Genomic DNA, 16,068 nt, shown 5'->3' with positions numbered 1-16,068 from the left:
CCCCTTTCTCCTCCAGGCCAGCAGCTAGGAGCAGAGCAGAGACCCATCCTGAAGGAGCAGGCTGGCTTGGGTCTGGCTGGGGCCCAGCAGGGCGGGGAGGGGGGAGGGCTGTTCTTCCTGGAGCAGGGAGGAGCGCATAGCTTAGCTGGGCCCAAGGTTAAGGTCAGGCATCCCCACCTCCCACTTACTTTACTGAGCACCTTCTCACTGCTGGACCCTAGACCCCCAGAAAGAGCCCCTGCCCCCACCCCTTTTGGGTGTCTGCTCACCTTGTCACCTTCCTGATGCCACCCTACTTAAGTCTCCATGTACTCGGCACCCACTAACAACGTTTTCCTTATCTGTCTGTGATCCGTCTCCTCACCCCAATGTCAGCACCTCGAGGGGGGTGCCCCTAAGGTGCCTGGCACATGGAAGATTTTCTAAAGCATGGCACCATCTGTCAGGCCTGCCCGCCCTCCAGTCCCACCCAACTGCTGGCTGCAAGACCAGGGTTCCTCCCAGCGGGAACACGGCCCCGTTGTGCAGGGGCAGATGTGCGGGGCAGGGCGGGGCGCTCACAAGGAGGCTCAGTGCTCACACAGAGGGAGTCTGTGGACACCTCACAGGGCCTCGATGTTCCGACAGCAGCAGCAGCAGCCAAGGGGACATCAGACCCCGGGACGCCCGGGCCTCCCCAGCGGGTCCTGTTGGACTTCCCCTGATGGGCGCAGAGATGGGGCGTGCAGCCGGCCCTCCTTCAGGCTGGGCTCTGTGCTGGGCGATTAGGACCCGGCTCAGCTTCAGGGCTGACAGTCTCGGTGGAGGCAGCCCTATTACTTGGTTCTGTCTACACAGCGTAGCACCCTCACGCCAGCCAAAGGGTGACTGTGGGAAAACTGAAGGGTGAGGGGGAGCCCAGGACCACTGTGGGGGTCCTCTCGCACCTGCGTGCCTGAAGAACCCTTCTTCCCTCGGCCCCCTGCAGCCCCCGCCAGAGCCCCTCAGCAGCGCTGACCGCAGCCCCTCCCGGTGGTCAGGGGATCCCTGCAGCGGAGAGAACTGTCTTCCAGGGAGACACAGGCTGAGTGGGATGGGTGACTGGGGCCCTCAGGTCGGGAGGGAAAACCCAGTGCTGGAGAGCAGGGCCCTGGGTGGAGGAAGGACAGGTGGCCACCATCTTGGGGATCTGTCAGCTTCTCTGAGCCCCAGGGGAGAAAGGGAGCAGCTTTGAGTGGTGGGGAAAGGGGGTCAGGGAACGGCTCTCCCCACTCCTGAGCACAGGCAGGGAAGTAGGACCACAGCAGTATTGGTGGGTCGGGGGGCTTTGGGGAAGGAGCGAGCTGGAGGGTCTGCAAGGACAGAGGGTGGGCAGAGGTGTGCCTCCTGGACCGGGAGGGAGGGCTAACAGTCCTGGGCATTCATCCCCATGCTCTTGTGCTGGAAAAATCCAACAAGCCCACACCCAGGAGCCTCTGCAGTCTGCACCTCACTCCACCCCGTGCCCAGCGGTGAGGGAGAGCCTGACCCTCCAGAGCCAGAGGTGGGGATGAGGTTGGGGTGGCCACAGGCCAGAGGTGGGGAGGCACGAGCTTGCACCAGAGACACAGTCAGAATGGCCAGCTCCTCACAGCATGGAAAGGTGTATCTCACGCCACAGGTCTCGATCACCTAACAAGAAAGTGACTTATCCAGTTCAGCCATGTGCCAGGCACACTGCTGGGCACTTCGCAGCTGTGATCTCCCTCAATCTGAGCAACCTTGGGAGCGGGCGGGCAAGGCTTCAGGAAGTTAACCACTTGCCCAAGGTCGCAATGACGAAATGTTGACCAAGTGCTTCTGCCCTGCCTGGCGCTGTTCTAAGCACTTTACACATATTGACTGAGCCCCACACATCCTCCCCCGTAGACTGTGACGAGGAAGCTGCAGCACAGGCCACCTGCCCCTGGTGACTGTCCTCTCAGCCCCCACACAGGCCACCTGCCCTTGGTGACTGTCCTCTCAGCCCCCACACAGGCCACCCAGTGCCAGTCTGCACCTCACTCCACCCAGCAGCCTCCTGGGCCACCTCTCTGGGGGGAGGGGCAGAGGGAGCAGAGAGCCTCTCTGTCCCACCACAGGAACCGGCTCCCTAGGACCTGGCCTGGACTTCACCTCAGCTCCCTCCAGGAGTGGCTCTGTCCTGTGGCCAGGGCGGGGACATCCTGGGAGGCCTCTCAGGAGGGCCCCACTGGGCCACACCTGCCCTGCTTCCAGGAACAATCCTGTCCTTGTTTGTCTAACAAAAATCCTGTGGAGACAATCCCAGGACCAGGCTGGGCAGAGCCACAATGGCATTCGTCCCTGGACGGGACACACACCAGGGAGCATCTTAGCAGGCGCTGACCCAGGAGACAGGAGACTGGGAGGCAGCTGCAACTGCAGCCACAGGCATGATTCCCCAAGAGGCTGGGTCCTGAGGTGGACTCGGCCATGGACACGGTCAGCAAAGCCAGAGGGCCACATAGGAGGCTCCGGTCAAGGGCTGCTCACAGCAACCCAGTCCCTGCCCCATCAGCTGTGGGGCTTCATGCAGGGCACAGGGGCCCCAGGAAGTTTGGGAAGAGCCACACAGTCAGGGGGGCAGCGGGGAAGGGAGAGTCACTGAGGATGGAGCGTGAGCATTTCCCAGCTCCTCAGCCCATCGCACAGCAACACCGTGCTGGGAACACAGCGCTCGGCAAGGGGCTGAGCCGAGTGACTGTTCTCGAGGAGACATGACATCCTCTAGTCCATGGGCGATATTCACCACGGGGGACCATGGACTCGGGGAGGCCCCTTCCCCAGGGGCCCACGCCTGAGGACAAATACAGGTCTTCTCGCCCAGTTCCACTTTGCAGCCACAGCTTCCCAGCCCTCAGACTGCATCCCTATCCACCCGACACAGTGGGGAGTCTCCGCTTTAGAAACTTCCCCTTCCCAGACCACCACTTCCCCATCTGGGAAGCAGGAATAAGAAAACCCCGTCTTCCGGAAGGTAAGCACACATGCAGCTTGTCGAAAGCATCGTGCTGTGTTCCAGCCACGTGTGCCTCCCTCTGTCCCTCCAACAAGGCCAGCCAGGTCCCGCCTCCAGGCCACGCTGTGCCTCCCCACCTCTCAGCTCCGGGCTGAAACACCCCTTCCTGGAGGGTCTGCCTCACCCACCCCCAGGAGGAGCGCATCCCCTGTTGACTTTACCCGGGACATTTACTATCTCGCGTACTACTTATTCTCTGTCCACCTCTGACCCTGGACATGCGGCTGGAGGAACCCTGTCCGTCTTGATCCCTGCTGTACCTCCAGTCCCCAAACCCTGGCCCTGGCTGCCAATAAATCTTTATTGGCTGAATGAAAGAGTGAACACTTGAATGGACAAAAGCTCTTTCAAATACAAGTGCTGGTTAAATTCAAGGTGGTGAGTGTTTCTTTCTCCAGCTAATAACTTAGCCACGAGGGTTAAATACTAAAGGCGACTATAAAACAGTTTCTATTTTAAAAACCAACCCCGCAATGAATCAGACCTAAGTCTCCTTGTACTGTTATCATGACCCTTCACAGCGGCTCTCGGCAGGGACAAAACCGTCCTTCAAAGAGCCGGGCCGGGGACTGGCAGAGAGGCGGGTTATTCTGCTTTGGCGTTTCCAGAGCTGTTGGAAGGACAGAAGGATCTCATTCAAAGGCTTCTGCCACCTCAAAGGCCATTGATGAAAGCGAACACAGGATTTCTGTAGCCGAGGCGGCAGCTAGGATGTGGTCACATGCAAAGCAGCAGGGAGCACTGGGACGAATCTGCAGCTTGGGGACTTCTGCAGTGGGGAAGCCAGTCCTAAGGCTTCAAGCGCCACTTCTCTTCATTCATATCCCAGACTCTCAATTACGAAACCCAAGGGCTGAGCTGGGGCCACCTGCCCTCCAGGAGGAGGGGCATGAGTCAGGAAGGATGGTGCCACTCACGGGACAGCCCAGCCCACTGCCACCTCTGCCCCAGCTCTGCTGGTAACAAACGAGGAGGTGGAGATGCACCCCAAGTTCCACTTCCGGACTGGATAGGGAATCACCCCAGGCGGTTTCGTTCCCTGGGCCCTGGTGACATCACTCTAAGACCTGTCTGTCCCACAAGCCAGGGGCCTGAGTCACTCCCTGGCAGGCGGACCTACTGCAGTTTGAGGCTGTTTATTTCAGCAGGAGAAGCAGCAACCCCGCCTCACCCAAAGTTTTCTCCACGGCTCAGCCTTTCTCCGCAGTGGGAGCTGTGGCCTTTCAGGCCTCACCAAGGGCAGCTTTGAAGAAGGGAGACTCGCATGGAATCCACACGCACTGAGTGTGTCCCCTGAGCCACATGCTCAGGGTGCTGGGACACAGGAGGAGCCAACACCTCCCTGAGAATCTTGGGGTTCAGGGGGTAGTGCTTAGGGGGCCCACAGGTGAAGTGAAGCAATCGTGCCCAACCTTCCATGTGCCCATGTCCTCGGCCTCACAGACAAGGTGATATTTGAGTCCCACTCGAGATCAAGTGGACAAGGGAGAGCCTGGCCCAATGGCCCGGCCGGCGTCTCAGGTGAGCCGGCTGGGTTTCCCTGTCCCCCAGCCAAGCAGGCCTAGACTCGACTCCAGTTTCCACGCAAGCTGCTGCAATCGAGTGCCCAGTCTCATTTCATTCACAAACGGCCCTGTCTGCCCAGGTCACGCTGGCATGGGGCAAGGTCAGAAGGGCAGCGTTTCTGCCAAGGGAGTCACAAGCTGGCTGTCCTAACTCCCTGGGGCTTCCCTGGAGTACCTTCCCAGAGGACCATGTCCCTGGAGGCGGGCCTGCTGTCCTGGGGAAGGGGGCCGTGAGCACCTGCAGACTCGCTCTTCTGGAGATCCGCCTCCCTCCCCAGCAGCCCTGGCTCCACTCCTGCCCTGCCAAACCACGGCACAGGGACAGGCCCAACAGTACATTCTTTCTACTTCTTTCTGTCTGACCTGCCCTTCTGGGCTCTATGGAGCAGCTAATACTGACAGAGCATCTACTCTGCACCAGCACCAGGCGATCCGTCAACTCTCATGACCATGACCTGGGTACAACTATCGTGTCCACTTTGCAGATGAGCCGACTGAGGCACAGTCCTGTTCTTCACTGCTCTGCCACAGCACACCCGTCCTTCTCTCACCTCCTTCATTAAATGAAAACTCTTGGAGGGGACAAGGATGATTTTTCTCACCTGGCCAGTGTGGCTCAGTTGGTGGAGTGTGGTCCCGGGCACCAGAAGGTCATGGGTTTGATTCCTGATCAGGGCACATGCCTGGTTACAGGCTCAATCCCCAGTAGGAGTGTGCAGGAGGCAGCTGATGGGATGTTTCCCTCTCACATTGATGTTTCTCTCCTTCTCCCTCTCTCTAAAGTCATTTTAAAAAATTATCTTTTTCTTCCTATAGCACACTCCAAGGCACCAGAAACAAGCCCAAAGACACAGCATGTGGTCCTCATGAACATGTCATGGGACAAATGAGCATCAAAGATGGGAAGAGTGAGGGAAGGGCTAGCAGCTGCATCCTCACCCCCATCTGGACCAAGAAGCCAACTGATGGAAGGGGGAGGCTCAGGGGATTTCTGGCAGCCCAGAGTCAGGAAGTCAGCTGCTTGCCTGAGCATCACCAAGAGGACAGAACCAGATAGAAGGGCACAGCTCACCACCCATGACCAACCCCAATGACAGACCTCAGCAGGCAGGTGAGTGCAGCTGGAGTGGCTCATGGCCGGCTTTGGGGGCAGTGTCCTAGGGTAGCTGTGGGCCTAGTTCTTTCTGTCCTTCTCAGAAAGGAACCTTGACTGGCCTGTCCTTTAGCCACTCAACCCATCTGTTCCAGGTGCCCGGCACCCTGCCTGCACGGGGAACACAGCAGGGAGAAGACAGGCCTGCCCCATCCCCATGACAATGGTGGGACGGAGCTGGGGTGTCTTGGCTGTCCACCACATGGCTTAGATTTGTTCTCAAACTTGGGAGCTTTTTGGTAAATATTTAAATGAGGCCCAGAAAGGGGTTAGTGACTTAGAGTGTTATAATACCACAGTGTTTGTAAGGAACATGAAGATGCAAGGGTGGGCACATGTGAGCCTACCTGACTATCACAGGAGACTCCATGGAGGGGGCGATGGGCACACACGGGAGAAGTCGGAACAGAGGGACCAGCCCGCGCAAAGCATGGGAATCCGAGAGTACTGTGTGTTTGGGAACAGCTTTTCCAAAAGAAACTCAAGTTCCCAAACACTTGTCCTGTGGTCTGCCTCTAATAATGAGATTCTAAAGAATTCCTGGCAGGAAAACATTAAAAACAAAACGAAACAAAAAAACCAATGCCCTGGGCTCCAACCCAGACCAAATGACTCCATATCTCAAGTAACCAGGCACTGACATTTTTAAAAGCCTCCCCCACACCCCAGGTGATTCTCCCACCGTGCTGTCTATACCGGCCACGTGTGGCCACTGAGCACCTGAGTGTGTGAGCCCAAATCCAGACATGCTCTGAATGTCAAACACAAGGATTTTGAGGACTTAGTAGGAAGAAAGGAATGTAAACTATCCCACTCATAGTTTTTATGGTAGTTACATGTTGTAATGGTTAATTTGAAGACACCAGGCTCAAGAACAGATACGATGAAAAGGAATTTCTGTTGACTTCTTCATGGGGCTGCTAGGAAATGGGAAGTGGTACACGTGGTTTCTATTGGACAGTGCTGTTCTAACGGGAGAAGGGGCTGAGAAGCCCTGAACGGCAGTAAGTGTTCATCTTTACACGACTTCGACCCCCAGAGGCTGCAGAGAGGGGATGTGTCGCCCAGCTGGATGGTCGCCCTTCCGTCCAGTCCCTTCCCCACCATTAACACCTGGGCTGCTCACCGCTCCACACGAGGCTTGGCACACTCAGGTGCAGCCCCTCTCTTGTGCTGACCTCATGGGAAGCTTTAGGGATCTATTTCCACATCCTGCAGGGGAAACTGAGGCCCAGAGAAGCAAAGGGACTCAGAGCTAAGGAAAAAGCAAGACCGGAATTAAGCATTTCCAAGACTGAGTCCTCATCCATAACAGGCCTCAAAGGGAGGTCTGCTTGGTCAGAAATGGCTCTGAAACTGTAAGGCTCTGTGGGGGTGGGAAAGGAAGGGAGAAGGACGACTACCTGGCAGTTTGAGAGCACTGTCCTACCTGCTTTGCATTCTGTATGTATTAGTAACCTATTACTGCTATAATAACACGCCACAAACTTGGTGGCTTACCCCTATCATCTCACAGTTGAGGTCAAAAGTCCAAAATGGGTCTCATAGAGCTAAAGTCCCGGTGCCAGCAGGGCAGCTTTCTTCCTAGAGGCTCTGCAGGAGACCCTATGCCCACCTTTCCCAGCTTCCAGAGGACACCGCGTTCCCTGAGAGCGGCCCCAGCCTCCCCTCCAAGGCGCCAGCACTGGATCGCTCTTCCATATTTAAAGGCCATGTGACTGCATTGGGCCCACCTGGCTGACCCAGGCTATTCGCTCCACTTTGAGGTCAGCTGATGAGCATTTTCTTAGCAAGGACTGTCTACAGGTTCCAGGAATCAGGAGACGGGCACATGGTTGAGGGGCTGATCTCTATACCTTACAACAGCCCCAGGAGGTGGATGGAATTATCTCCATTTTTAGAGACAATGAGATTCAGGAGTTAAGCAACTGGCCCAGGGAGACAGACGAGCCCTCCATGCTACCGCACCATCTTTGCAACGGTACAGGCCATTTTCCGGTTCAGAAGGCAGGTGTGCTGTATCGTTGTGATCTGTCTTCAGAATACTACAACACAACCACAAGCCAACACGATTTTCTGACATCCATTTTGGAAAGGGGTTTTATCACCAAAGAGAATGAAGTCGTGGGGAAGAAGAGACCAGCCTTCTGGACACTCCCCCTAGGATTACAAACACACACACACACACACACACACACACACTCACACCACACAACAACAAGTACCAGGTACCTTCCCTGAACACTCCTCACTCAGGTGGGTAGGGACCTTTGTAAAACAGGGGGTGTGGCCTGTTGAGAAAGCTAATCTGTACTCATTTTTCCTATTCCTCACCCTGGAGCCCACCAGGAAAGAAGCTGGGGGGTCATAAGGATGTAAAATCTTAGGAAGCCAAAGTGCTCCTTTGCAACCCAGGGCCCTGTGGTCACCATGAAGACACAGGCGGCATATTCCAAAGGGAAGGCGGTCCGTGGGTTGGATGCGCCCTTCTGTGTCCAGACGCAGCAACCTCAGCTCTCCGGGTCCTTCCCACCAATGGGGTCTGGCTGGCAGCTCACTAGATATTTCTGGGAACGATCTAATTAAATATTAACCATGTGCAAAACCTTATTCCTACATCCCCAGTAAGTCACCCTGAAGACAAGCAAAGCCAGACACTGAACCCGAACTCTATCTTTCCAGGAAAAAAAAAAAAAAAAGGAGCGAGCCCTGGAACGGGCAAATGCTCATTTCACCCATTAGAAAGTTATTCATCATAAGGAACGCTCTCAGCCCGAGGAAAAAACCCAACAGGCAAACACCAACAAAACACCTTGTTTTCCAAACCAAAATGTGCGGATCTATATCCGAGATCCCTTCTCTTTGACATTAAAGAAGGTTGCTCCTGACTTAGAATAACCCAAGAGTTAGACCAATAATAACTTGGCCCTTTAAATCCCATCCTCTCTAATGGAGCAACCAGGCTTCTTTATTCCTCCTCAAAGGCAAGAGAGGAAAAAAAAAAAAAAAAAAGTCAGCGCCGGAGTAAAGCTTCTGACAACATCCAGATTCTCTCTGCCCATTAAATTTCTCCCCATCCTTCCGCAGGTTCCGGCAAATCGATTATGTATAAATGACTTTAAATGCCATATTTGTTTTTATGATGAGCTATCCGGGTTGAGGGGAAAAACAAAACAAAACATACCGTAGGCCAGAGGAGGATGAGCACAAGGATAAACTAATTTGTGGCCAGGTTACTTCTGGCACGAAAGCCTCGGTATCCCAAGGTTTTATGATCACTTTCATCGCTCATCACAAGCACAAAGGTGGAAGGTCCCCCTGGGTCTTTCTTATTTCAAAAGACAGCTGCTGCAGGCAGAATGTGCTAACTTGTTTTGAAAGCAACCGCAGAAGTCGGGGCTCTCTGCGGGGAGGAACCTGCTAATGGCAGCCGCACCCGTCACCATCCAGCCTCCGGCAGGGGAGGGAGGGAGAGAGGGAGGTCCTTTCGGCCTTCTATATTTCGAAAGTAAGGTGTTTAAAAAAAAAAAAAAATTGTGGCTATTTCAGCCTTGCCTGACTTTTTTGGGCAAATAAAGAAGTATGCGCTCCCCTCCCCCAGGCCTCCGCACACCTCGGTGTCTGTCAAATGAAAAGGAACCGAAAAAACTAAAATAAAAAAAAACCCAGAAGCACAGCCACGCCGGCATCGCGCGTTCCCCGCAGGAACACGCGTCCAAATACACGCCCGCGCCATTGTTTCCCGGTTAAAATAACCTCCCGGGAGGGCGACGCGGGCGCGTGGGAAGCGCAGGAAGGAAGTTCCCATCTGCCGGGCGCCCGCCCGCGTTTCATCGGGGCTGGGAACCGGCGTCGGCGTGGGCCCGCGCTCGGGCGAACAAGTCCGGCCGCATTCGTGAAACTTTTCGCCCGGCAGGTAACCAGCCCCGGCGCGGCGGGGAGACAGCCCGGCGAGGAGGAAACCCGGGCTTCCTCCGAGGAAACGCGCTGCTTCCCGGAGGCCGGGCGGCTCTTTGCCTGGCGCGGAGGACGGGGGCGCGCCGGCCGCACCTGGGCTCCGCGCTCACCTTGACCCCCCGCGGGCCCACCGCCGCGTCTCGGCTTCCGGCCACCGCCGTCCCCACTCGCACCTCAGGCCCCGGCGCCGGCGCGCGCTTCCGGTTCACCTGCGCGCGGGGCGGCTCCGACCGCGGAGGCCGGGGGGTGAGAGGCTGAGCGGCTGAGGGGATGCGGAGGGGAGGGAGCGGGGAGCGGCCGGTGGCCCGGCCCTAAGGGACGCGAGTGAGCCGACAGGGGAGAGGGCGCCGCCCGCCAGCCCCCCGCCTCCCGCCCCCCGCGGCCCGCCGCTCGCCTGGGTCTTGTCGAACTGCTCCCGCTCGGCCTCCAGGCTGTGGCCGGGCCTGCGGCTCAGCACCCGCGCCGGCACGTTCTTGATACTGTTCATCCTGCCGCCGCCTGCGCTCCCGGCCCCGGCTCGGCGTGAATGAGTGCGCCCCGGCCGGCCGCCCGAGCCTAGGCGCCGCGGAGCCGCCGCGCCCCGCCCTCCCGCCCGCCGCTGCCCCGCTCCCCGGCTCCCGGCCCCGCCCCTCGCGCCGCAGCTCCGGCCCCGCCCCCGCTATAGCCACGCCCCCGCCTCGCGCCACGCCCCCTGGCCCCGCGGGTCTGGCCCAGGCCCGCAGCCCCATCAGGCTCGCTCCACCTGCTCCGTGGGCGCACCCCTCCTTCCTCCCGATTGGGGCTCGGCCATTTCCCTTCCCGCACACACCCCACCACCCCGGGATCACTAAGACTTGTCTACACCAGCCCCGGATCTGGTTCTTTTTTTTTCCGTTTCAGTCTCATTAATTTGTGTCACAATGAATACAGTTAAGCAGCCGCTCTTTGTGCATCTCTAACATCACCGCAGCTGGTACCCCCCGCGGGGCTGTGCGTGAGCTTTCAGAGACTGAGGACACCTGCGTGGGGCCAGGAACCGCGAGGGGACTAGAGAGGCAAGGCAAGGACAACCTGCAGACAGATTTGAACAAAACACAGTGATGGACCATCGAAGCGCATCAAAGAGATGCCCCTGGAGGTGGTGTGGGACTTTTAAAAATATTGGCCCGCCCCAGCGGCTCAGTTGGTTGAGCATCTCATTCTGTGCACCAAAAGGTTTGCAGGTTCAGTTTCTGGTTAGGACACATACCTGGGTTTCGGGTTTGATCCCTGGTGGGGGCACATCTGGAAGGCAACCTCTCTCTCTCTCTCTCCCCCTTCCTTTCTCTAAGCATATATTCAGGTGAGGATTAAAAAATTAAGAAGTCCTTGTATTGATTTTGCTCTTTAAATTATCAATCACAAGACTTGAAGTTAAAAAACAAACAGCTATCCCAAGTATGTGTTCTCAAATGGTTGTTATTGTTTGTTACCTCCAACTTTCCTATCAGAATATAGGTGTGAAATTACCCAATACAGCTTCCAAGGACTTCCCTTGAAGAGGGAAAGGGATCCCTCCATAACCTTCACCGCTGTCTCCTCCACACTTTCTGGAAGCTACGTTCCTGGAGCAGACACAGTTCCTGAAAATGGTATTTGACAGGGCTCTCCTCTCACTCCACTAGAGAGAAACTAACCATGCTTTACCTAATTCCAATCCCTGGAAGGTTTCTCTACCAGAATAACAACAAAAATGACAATAGCTAATAGTTATTGAGTGCTTATTATTTGCTACAGCACTGGGCTAAACCCTTTACATGTATTATCTCATTTTAATTCTTGGCGCCCCAGTCCATAGCTGTGATGAAATAAAGACAACCCCCCACACACAGAGGTTGCTGACTCCCACACCAAATGTTTCTCAGACTCCTGCTCCACATCCAACAAATCAGTTCTCCAGTGAACTTCACACTTCACACAGCATCTGCTTTTAATCATTTTTTAAAATATATTTTTATTGATTTCAGAGAGGAAGAATAGAAACATTAATGATGAGAGAAAATCATTGATCAGCAGCTTTCTGCATGCCAGCCTTCCCACCCCCACCCCACTGTGGATAGAGCCCACAACTCAGGCATGTGCCCCAAGTGGGAATTGAATATGAGCTCCTAGTTCATGCATCAATTCTCAACCACTGGGCCACACCAGCCAGGCAGCATCTACTTTAAATCAAACGACAACCCCTCTGGGTCTAGACCAGGATGGGCAATCTTTTTGCGAGTGCGTGCCAAAACCAGCAAAATCTCTGACTCAAAATTCTTCTGCGTGCCAACCCTAATTTTTTGAGAACATGTTACGCCTACTTGATATCTCTTAAGGTGTACGTATGTGAAGAACCTTGAAGAAATAATAAAATTCATTCGAGTGACAAAAACACAGTATATGATGATGAAAAATACATTTATTTTTTAATGTATACATGTACACTGATAGTCCGACAGAAAACTTTATGACTCCGTTTGATATTATCAGTGGGACTTTTGCTGCTGCATCACTGATGACAGAGATTTTACATTAGGTTTATATTTCGTGACCTTCAGAAATATGTACGAGCTACTACTTTCATCCATCAGGCTACTCCTATTACGAGACTTAACAAACTTCATCACTGAGAACAAAGATTCACAAGCATATGTGGATGCAAACATGGAGAGTAACTCTGTTGCAAAGTTAAACAAAAAATTTTCTGGAATGGCATTCCAAGTCCTCAATAGTTCGTTTTCAACACTTCTCTCTGGTACTCCTGTCTCTAATCGCTTTTTTTCAATGTTTTCCAAGTCAACTCTAAGGTCAATAAATTTCTGCTTCCAAATTGAGCTACTCTGAAATTCAATCAACTGCATTTCAAAGTCAGCCATGTCTATCCATGAAAACATTTGTAAGTTTAGTTCCTCCAGTTTCATGCTGTCTGGAAACCTCATGAATTTTGCTGTCTCTTCCAGTTCTCTGAATTTCACAGATCTTGAGAAGAACTGCTCAATAGTTGACTCGATGATGTTTAAAAATAGCTCTTGAAGGCTTTGACTGTTCTGTCATCTTTTGGGAGGTCTTTGATGTGCCTCTTGAGGTTTGGGAAATATCTAAATCTCTCACCATTCACATCCCTCTTAAAGACTTCCAGTTTCTTTTCAAAAGCCTTTATGTAACCAAACATAACATCAAGTATCTCGCCAGTTCCTTGTAATTTAACATTTAAGTCATTCAAGTGTTCACAAAAATTGTAAATGGAAGATTATAAGAGAGGGTTTCGCGTGCCAGCAGAAGTTACTGGCGTGCCATGTTTGGCACGCGTGCCAGGGGTTGCCCACCCCTGATATAGATCATCTGCCATAGTGACTTAATGTTAGCAACCAACTACCAGACTATGACTAATCAGGGTCAGTGACTTTGTGGACTAACCTCCTGTTTTGTAAATAAACCTTTATTTATTAATGTGCTAGGCACTGTGCTGAACACTTGTTGGGATCGCACAGTACTTGGCTTCAGCATCTCTAATGAATTCTAAATTATCTGCTTGTAGGTAAGATGTTGAGCTACTACAGGGCAAGGACCATTATCGTCCTCAGTTTTATACCCTCAGTGCCTAGCCGGGGGCCCAGCACAAAGCAACGTTCAAAAATGTGTGTGCAATGAAGGGCTGGAAAGTGAGTAAATAACCCCCCATAACTTGCTACACGCCTGCATTTGGCTTGGTTTTATGGAAGAGCGTTCCTGGGAGCACAAGGACACAGCTTCCTCACTCATAGTTTGTCCAGGTTCATCTGTGGGAACATCTTCAGGGAGTGCTGGTCCTGTAGCTGATGGGCGGAGAGTCTCCTTATCATCAGAATCAGGGCACCACGCTTTGGTGTGTCTCCAGGGCTGTTAAGGCTCCACCCAGGGAATTACAAAGGCCAAGCATTTGTGATATGAATTAGATCTTGTTTCCAGAAAAATCCCAGGAGGCAAACAGTAGAGGTGACATCATTGCTTATTAAAATGACGGTGCTGCAACCCCCACACTGCCTCATTGACACGTGACGCCCCGCCTCTCTGCTCAGCTTCATCTTACTCCATCCTGGTCCACTGAGCCCGAAAGTATGCAGGCACACTCCTTCCACCTCAGGGCCTTTGAACATACTGTCTGGAATGCTCTTCCTCTTCTGTTTGCCTGCTCATCTTTCATCTCTTAGTTCAGATGTCACCTCCTCTGGAAAGCCTTCTCTCAACCCTCCGCCCTTGCGCTATGCCCCGGCTGCATGCTGTCACGGTGCCTGAAGCTTTATTTCATAGCACTTAGCAGTTTCCATGACCTATTTGTGATTATTTCATTAAGGTCTCTCTCCCCCACCAGGCTGTAAACAGCTGGAGTCTGATCTGCTCAGTTGTGTGTCTCCTCCAGTGGCCAGCAAAGCAGTACTTACTGTGCTCAAATCATTTCCGTTTTTTGTTAGATCTCCTAAACATGCATTTGGCTGAGAACCCAGACATCATCCTGATTGTTGTGCCCTCTTCATTTGATAAACTCTCAAAGACCATGCTGGTTTTTAGCCTACCTTGTCAGCTGTGGTCCCGATTAATATGCCTGGTTTCTCAATCCAATCTTATCACTGTTTTCTATCCCTTACGAAGTAGTTGCTAAGATTATTCTGTTTAAGGCCTAGAATGATGAACCTTCCTGAAATGGATGCTCACAAAATCGATCTCAAATGGTTCAGGGAAACCAAGGTGTACTACTTCAAAACCACTATGTAACTACAGATATCTCAAAGGTGGGGGGTGGAATCTCAGGTCAAGGCCACTGAGGAAAACTACAGGATCGAGTAGCCATGGCATGCATAAGGTTTCAAACCTCAGCCATGTTCCTGAAATGAACCAACCTTACCCCACGGAGCCTCTCAATTATTTTATGCATTCTACTAGCACTTTTTAGGTAAGACTGTTTTGGGTTTGGTACTATTTTGATTCAGAATTTACTTCTTTGGGGATATTTCTATTTGTTGAAATGATCTGTTCACACAAATCGTAAAAATACCCTTTTATCAGTCTCTTCTGATGGCTGAGAGAATTTCTGGCAGGCAAGTTATAGTACAATTTAGTTGCCTCCTCTTAAGATAAAGGATATGAATGATATAAAATATAAATGCTAAAATCTAGTTTTTTGGTTTTTTTTTTAATATATTTTATTGGTTTTTTTACAGAGAGGAAGGAAGAGAGATAGAGAGTTAGAAACATCGATGAGAGAGAAACATCGATCAGCTGCCTCCTGCACACCTCCCATTGGGGATGTGCCCACAACCCAGGTACATGCCCTTGACCGGAATCGAACCTGGGACCTTTCAGTCCGCAGGCCGACGCTCTATCCACTGAGCCAAACCGGTTTCGGCTAAAATCTAGTTTTATCCTGCAATTATTTTAAACATACTGAGGCTGCTTCTCTTTAACAGACATTGTTCACATTTAAATAACTTTAGCCACAAAAAGAAAAACGGACAAACATGTGTCTTTGCTTTCTTTCTCCTGAACTCTAAGGAACTCCAATTGCAACCAGAGGAGCAGTGGGCAGTGGCAGCACGCCCCGGGCTAACCCCTGAACCTGTCTCCGAGGGCCTCCTTTGCTTCTGTAACTGGTTTCCTGAGTCCACGCAGCCCTGGGGCTCATTTCTTCTGCCTCTGAGACGTTCTTCTTAAAGGGCCAGAGCAGCTCCGCCTATACTCACTCCAGTTGCTATCCTCTTGCCTTTTCTATCGTATGCCCTTCCTTTGTTTCACTTCCCAGCTTTAATCGACATGCTCTCAAAATAAAAATACTAACTTTAGCCACAAAATAACTTTTGACTTTTCAAATCTTTTCATTCCCGACATTTTCCTCCTTAGAAGCTAATCAGTGTTCTTTTCACAGGCAGGTTGACATGTAGCCTAAAGAGAAATGTGATCGCATCATGAAGAGGAGATTAACATTTTGATTCTCAGATAGGAAGGCAGTCTCTGCACATAGGTTTCTGACTTGGGGGCGATAGTTCAGAATCAATGATCCCTTTCTTAGATGCTAGACCAACCAGCCTAGCCTGAGGGGAAAAGCAAGCATTTGTACAGAGCACAGCCAAACCTCACCCATTTCTCTTTTCAGCACTCTCATTCAAAAGGCTCCATGGGGTGGCTCCTCCGTTCTCCTGGAAATCACCTCTGATGTGGCCCTGGAACCCCTGAACAGAGGGGCATTTACACAGCACAGCAGAACTCTGAGTCTGAAATGCTTGAAAGGCCCACCCCCATTCCTGAGGAAGGGAATGTGCTAGGTTTGGCTTCTCGTGACCAACCTTCCTCATTTCACTCCTGAATGATAAAAAGAACCCAAA

General features: G+C 52.6%; 1 protein-coding gene across 2 annotated transcripts in view; it reads right to left on the bottom strand.

Annotated features, from left to right (window-relative positions):
• HIP1R (huntingtin interacting protein 1 related) overlaps nucleotides 1-10,206 on the bottom strand; it is a gene marked incomplete at its 5' end in the record, with an annotated part of 29,311 nt that extends 19,105 nt beyond the window's left edge. Inside the window, one exon of one of the 2 annotated variants that reach the window (XM_081113993.1) lies at nucleotides 10,107-10,206. In XM_081113993.1, the coding sequence (XP_080970119.1) occupies nucleotides 10,107-10,199 (93 nt within the window). The remainder of the gene's footprint in view (nucleotides 1-10,106) is intronic. The other variant, XM_081113992.1, reaches the window with a different exon arrangement.
• Between the last annotated feature and the right edge of the window lie 5,862 nt (nucleotides 10,207-16,068).

Source organism: Myotis nattereri, assembly GCF_964212035.1.
Source record: "Myotis nattereri genome assembly, chromosome: 19".
Lineage (NCBI taxonomy): Eukaryota > Metazoa > Chordata > Mammalia > Chiroptera > Vespertilionidae > Myotis > Myotis nattereri.
This window is presented reverse-complemented; position numbering and strand designations above follow the sequence as displayed.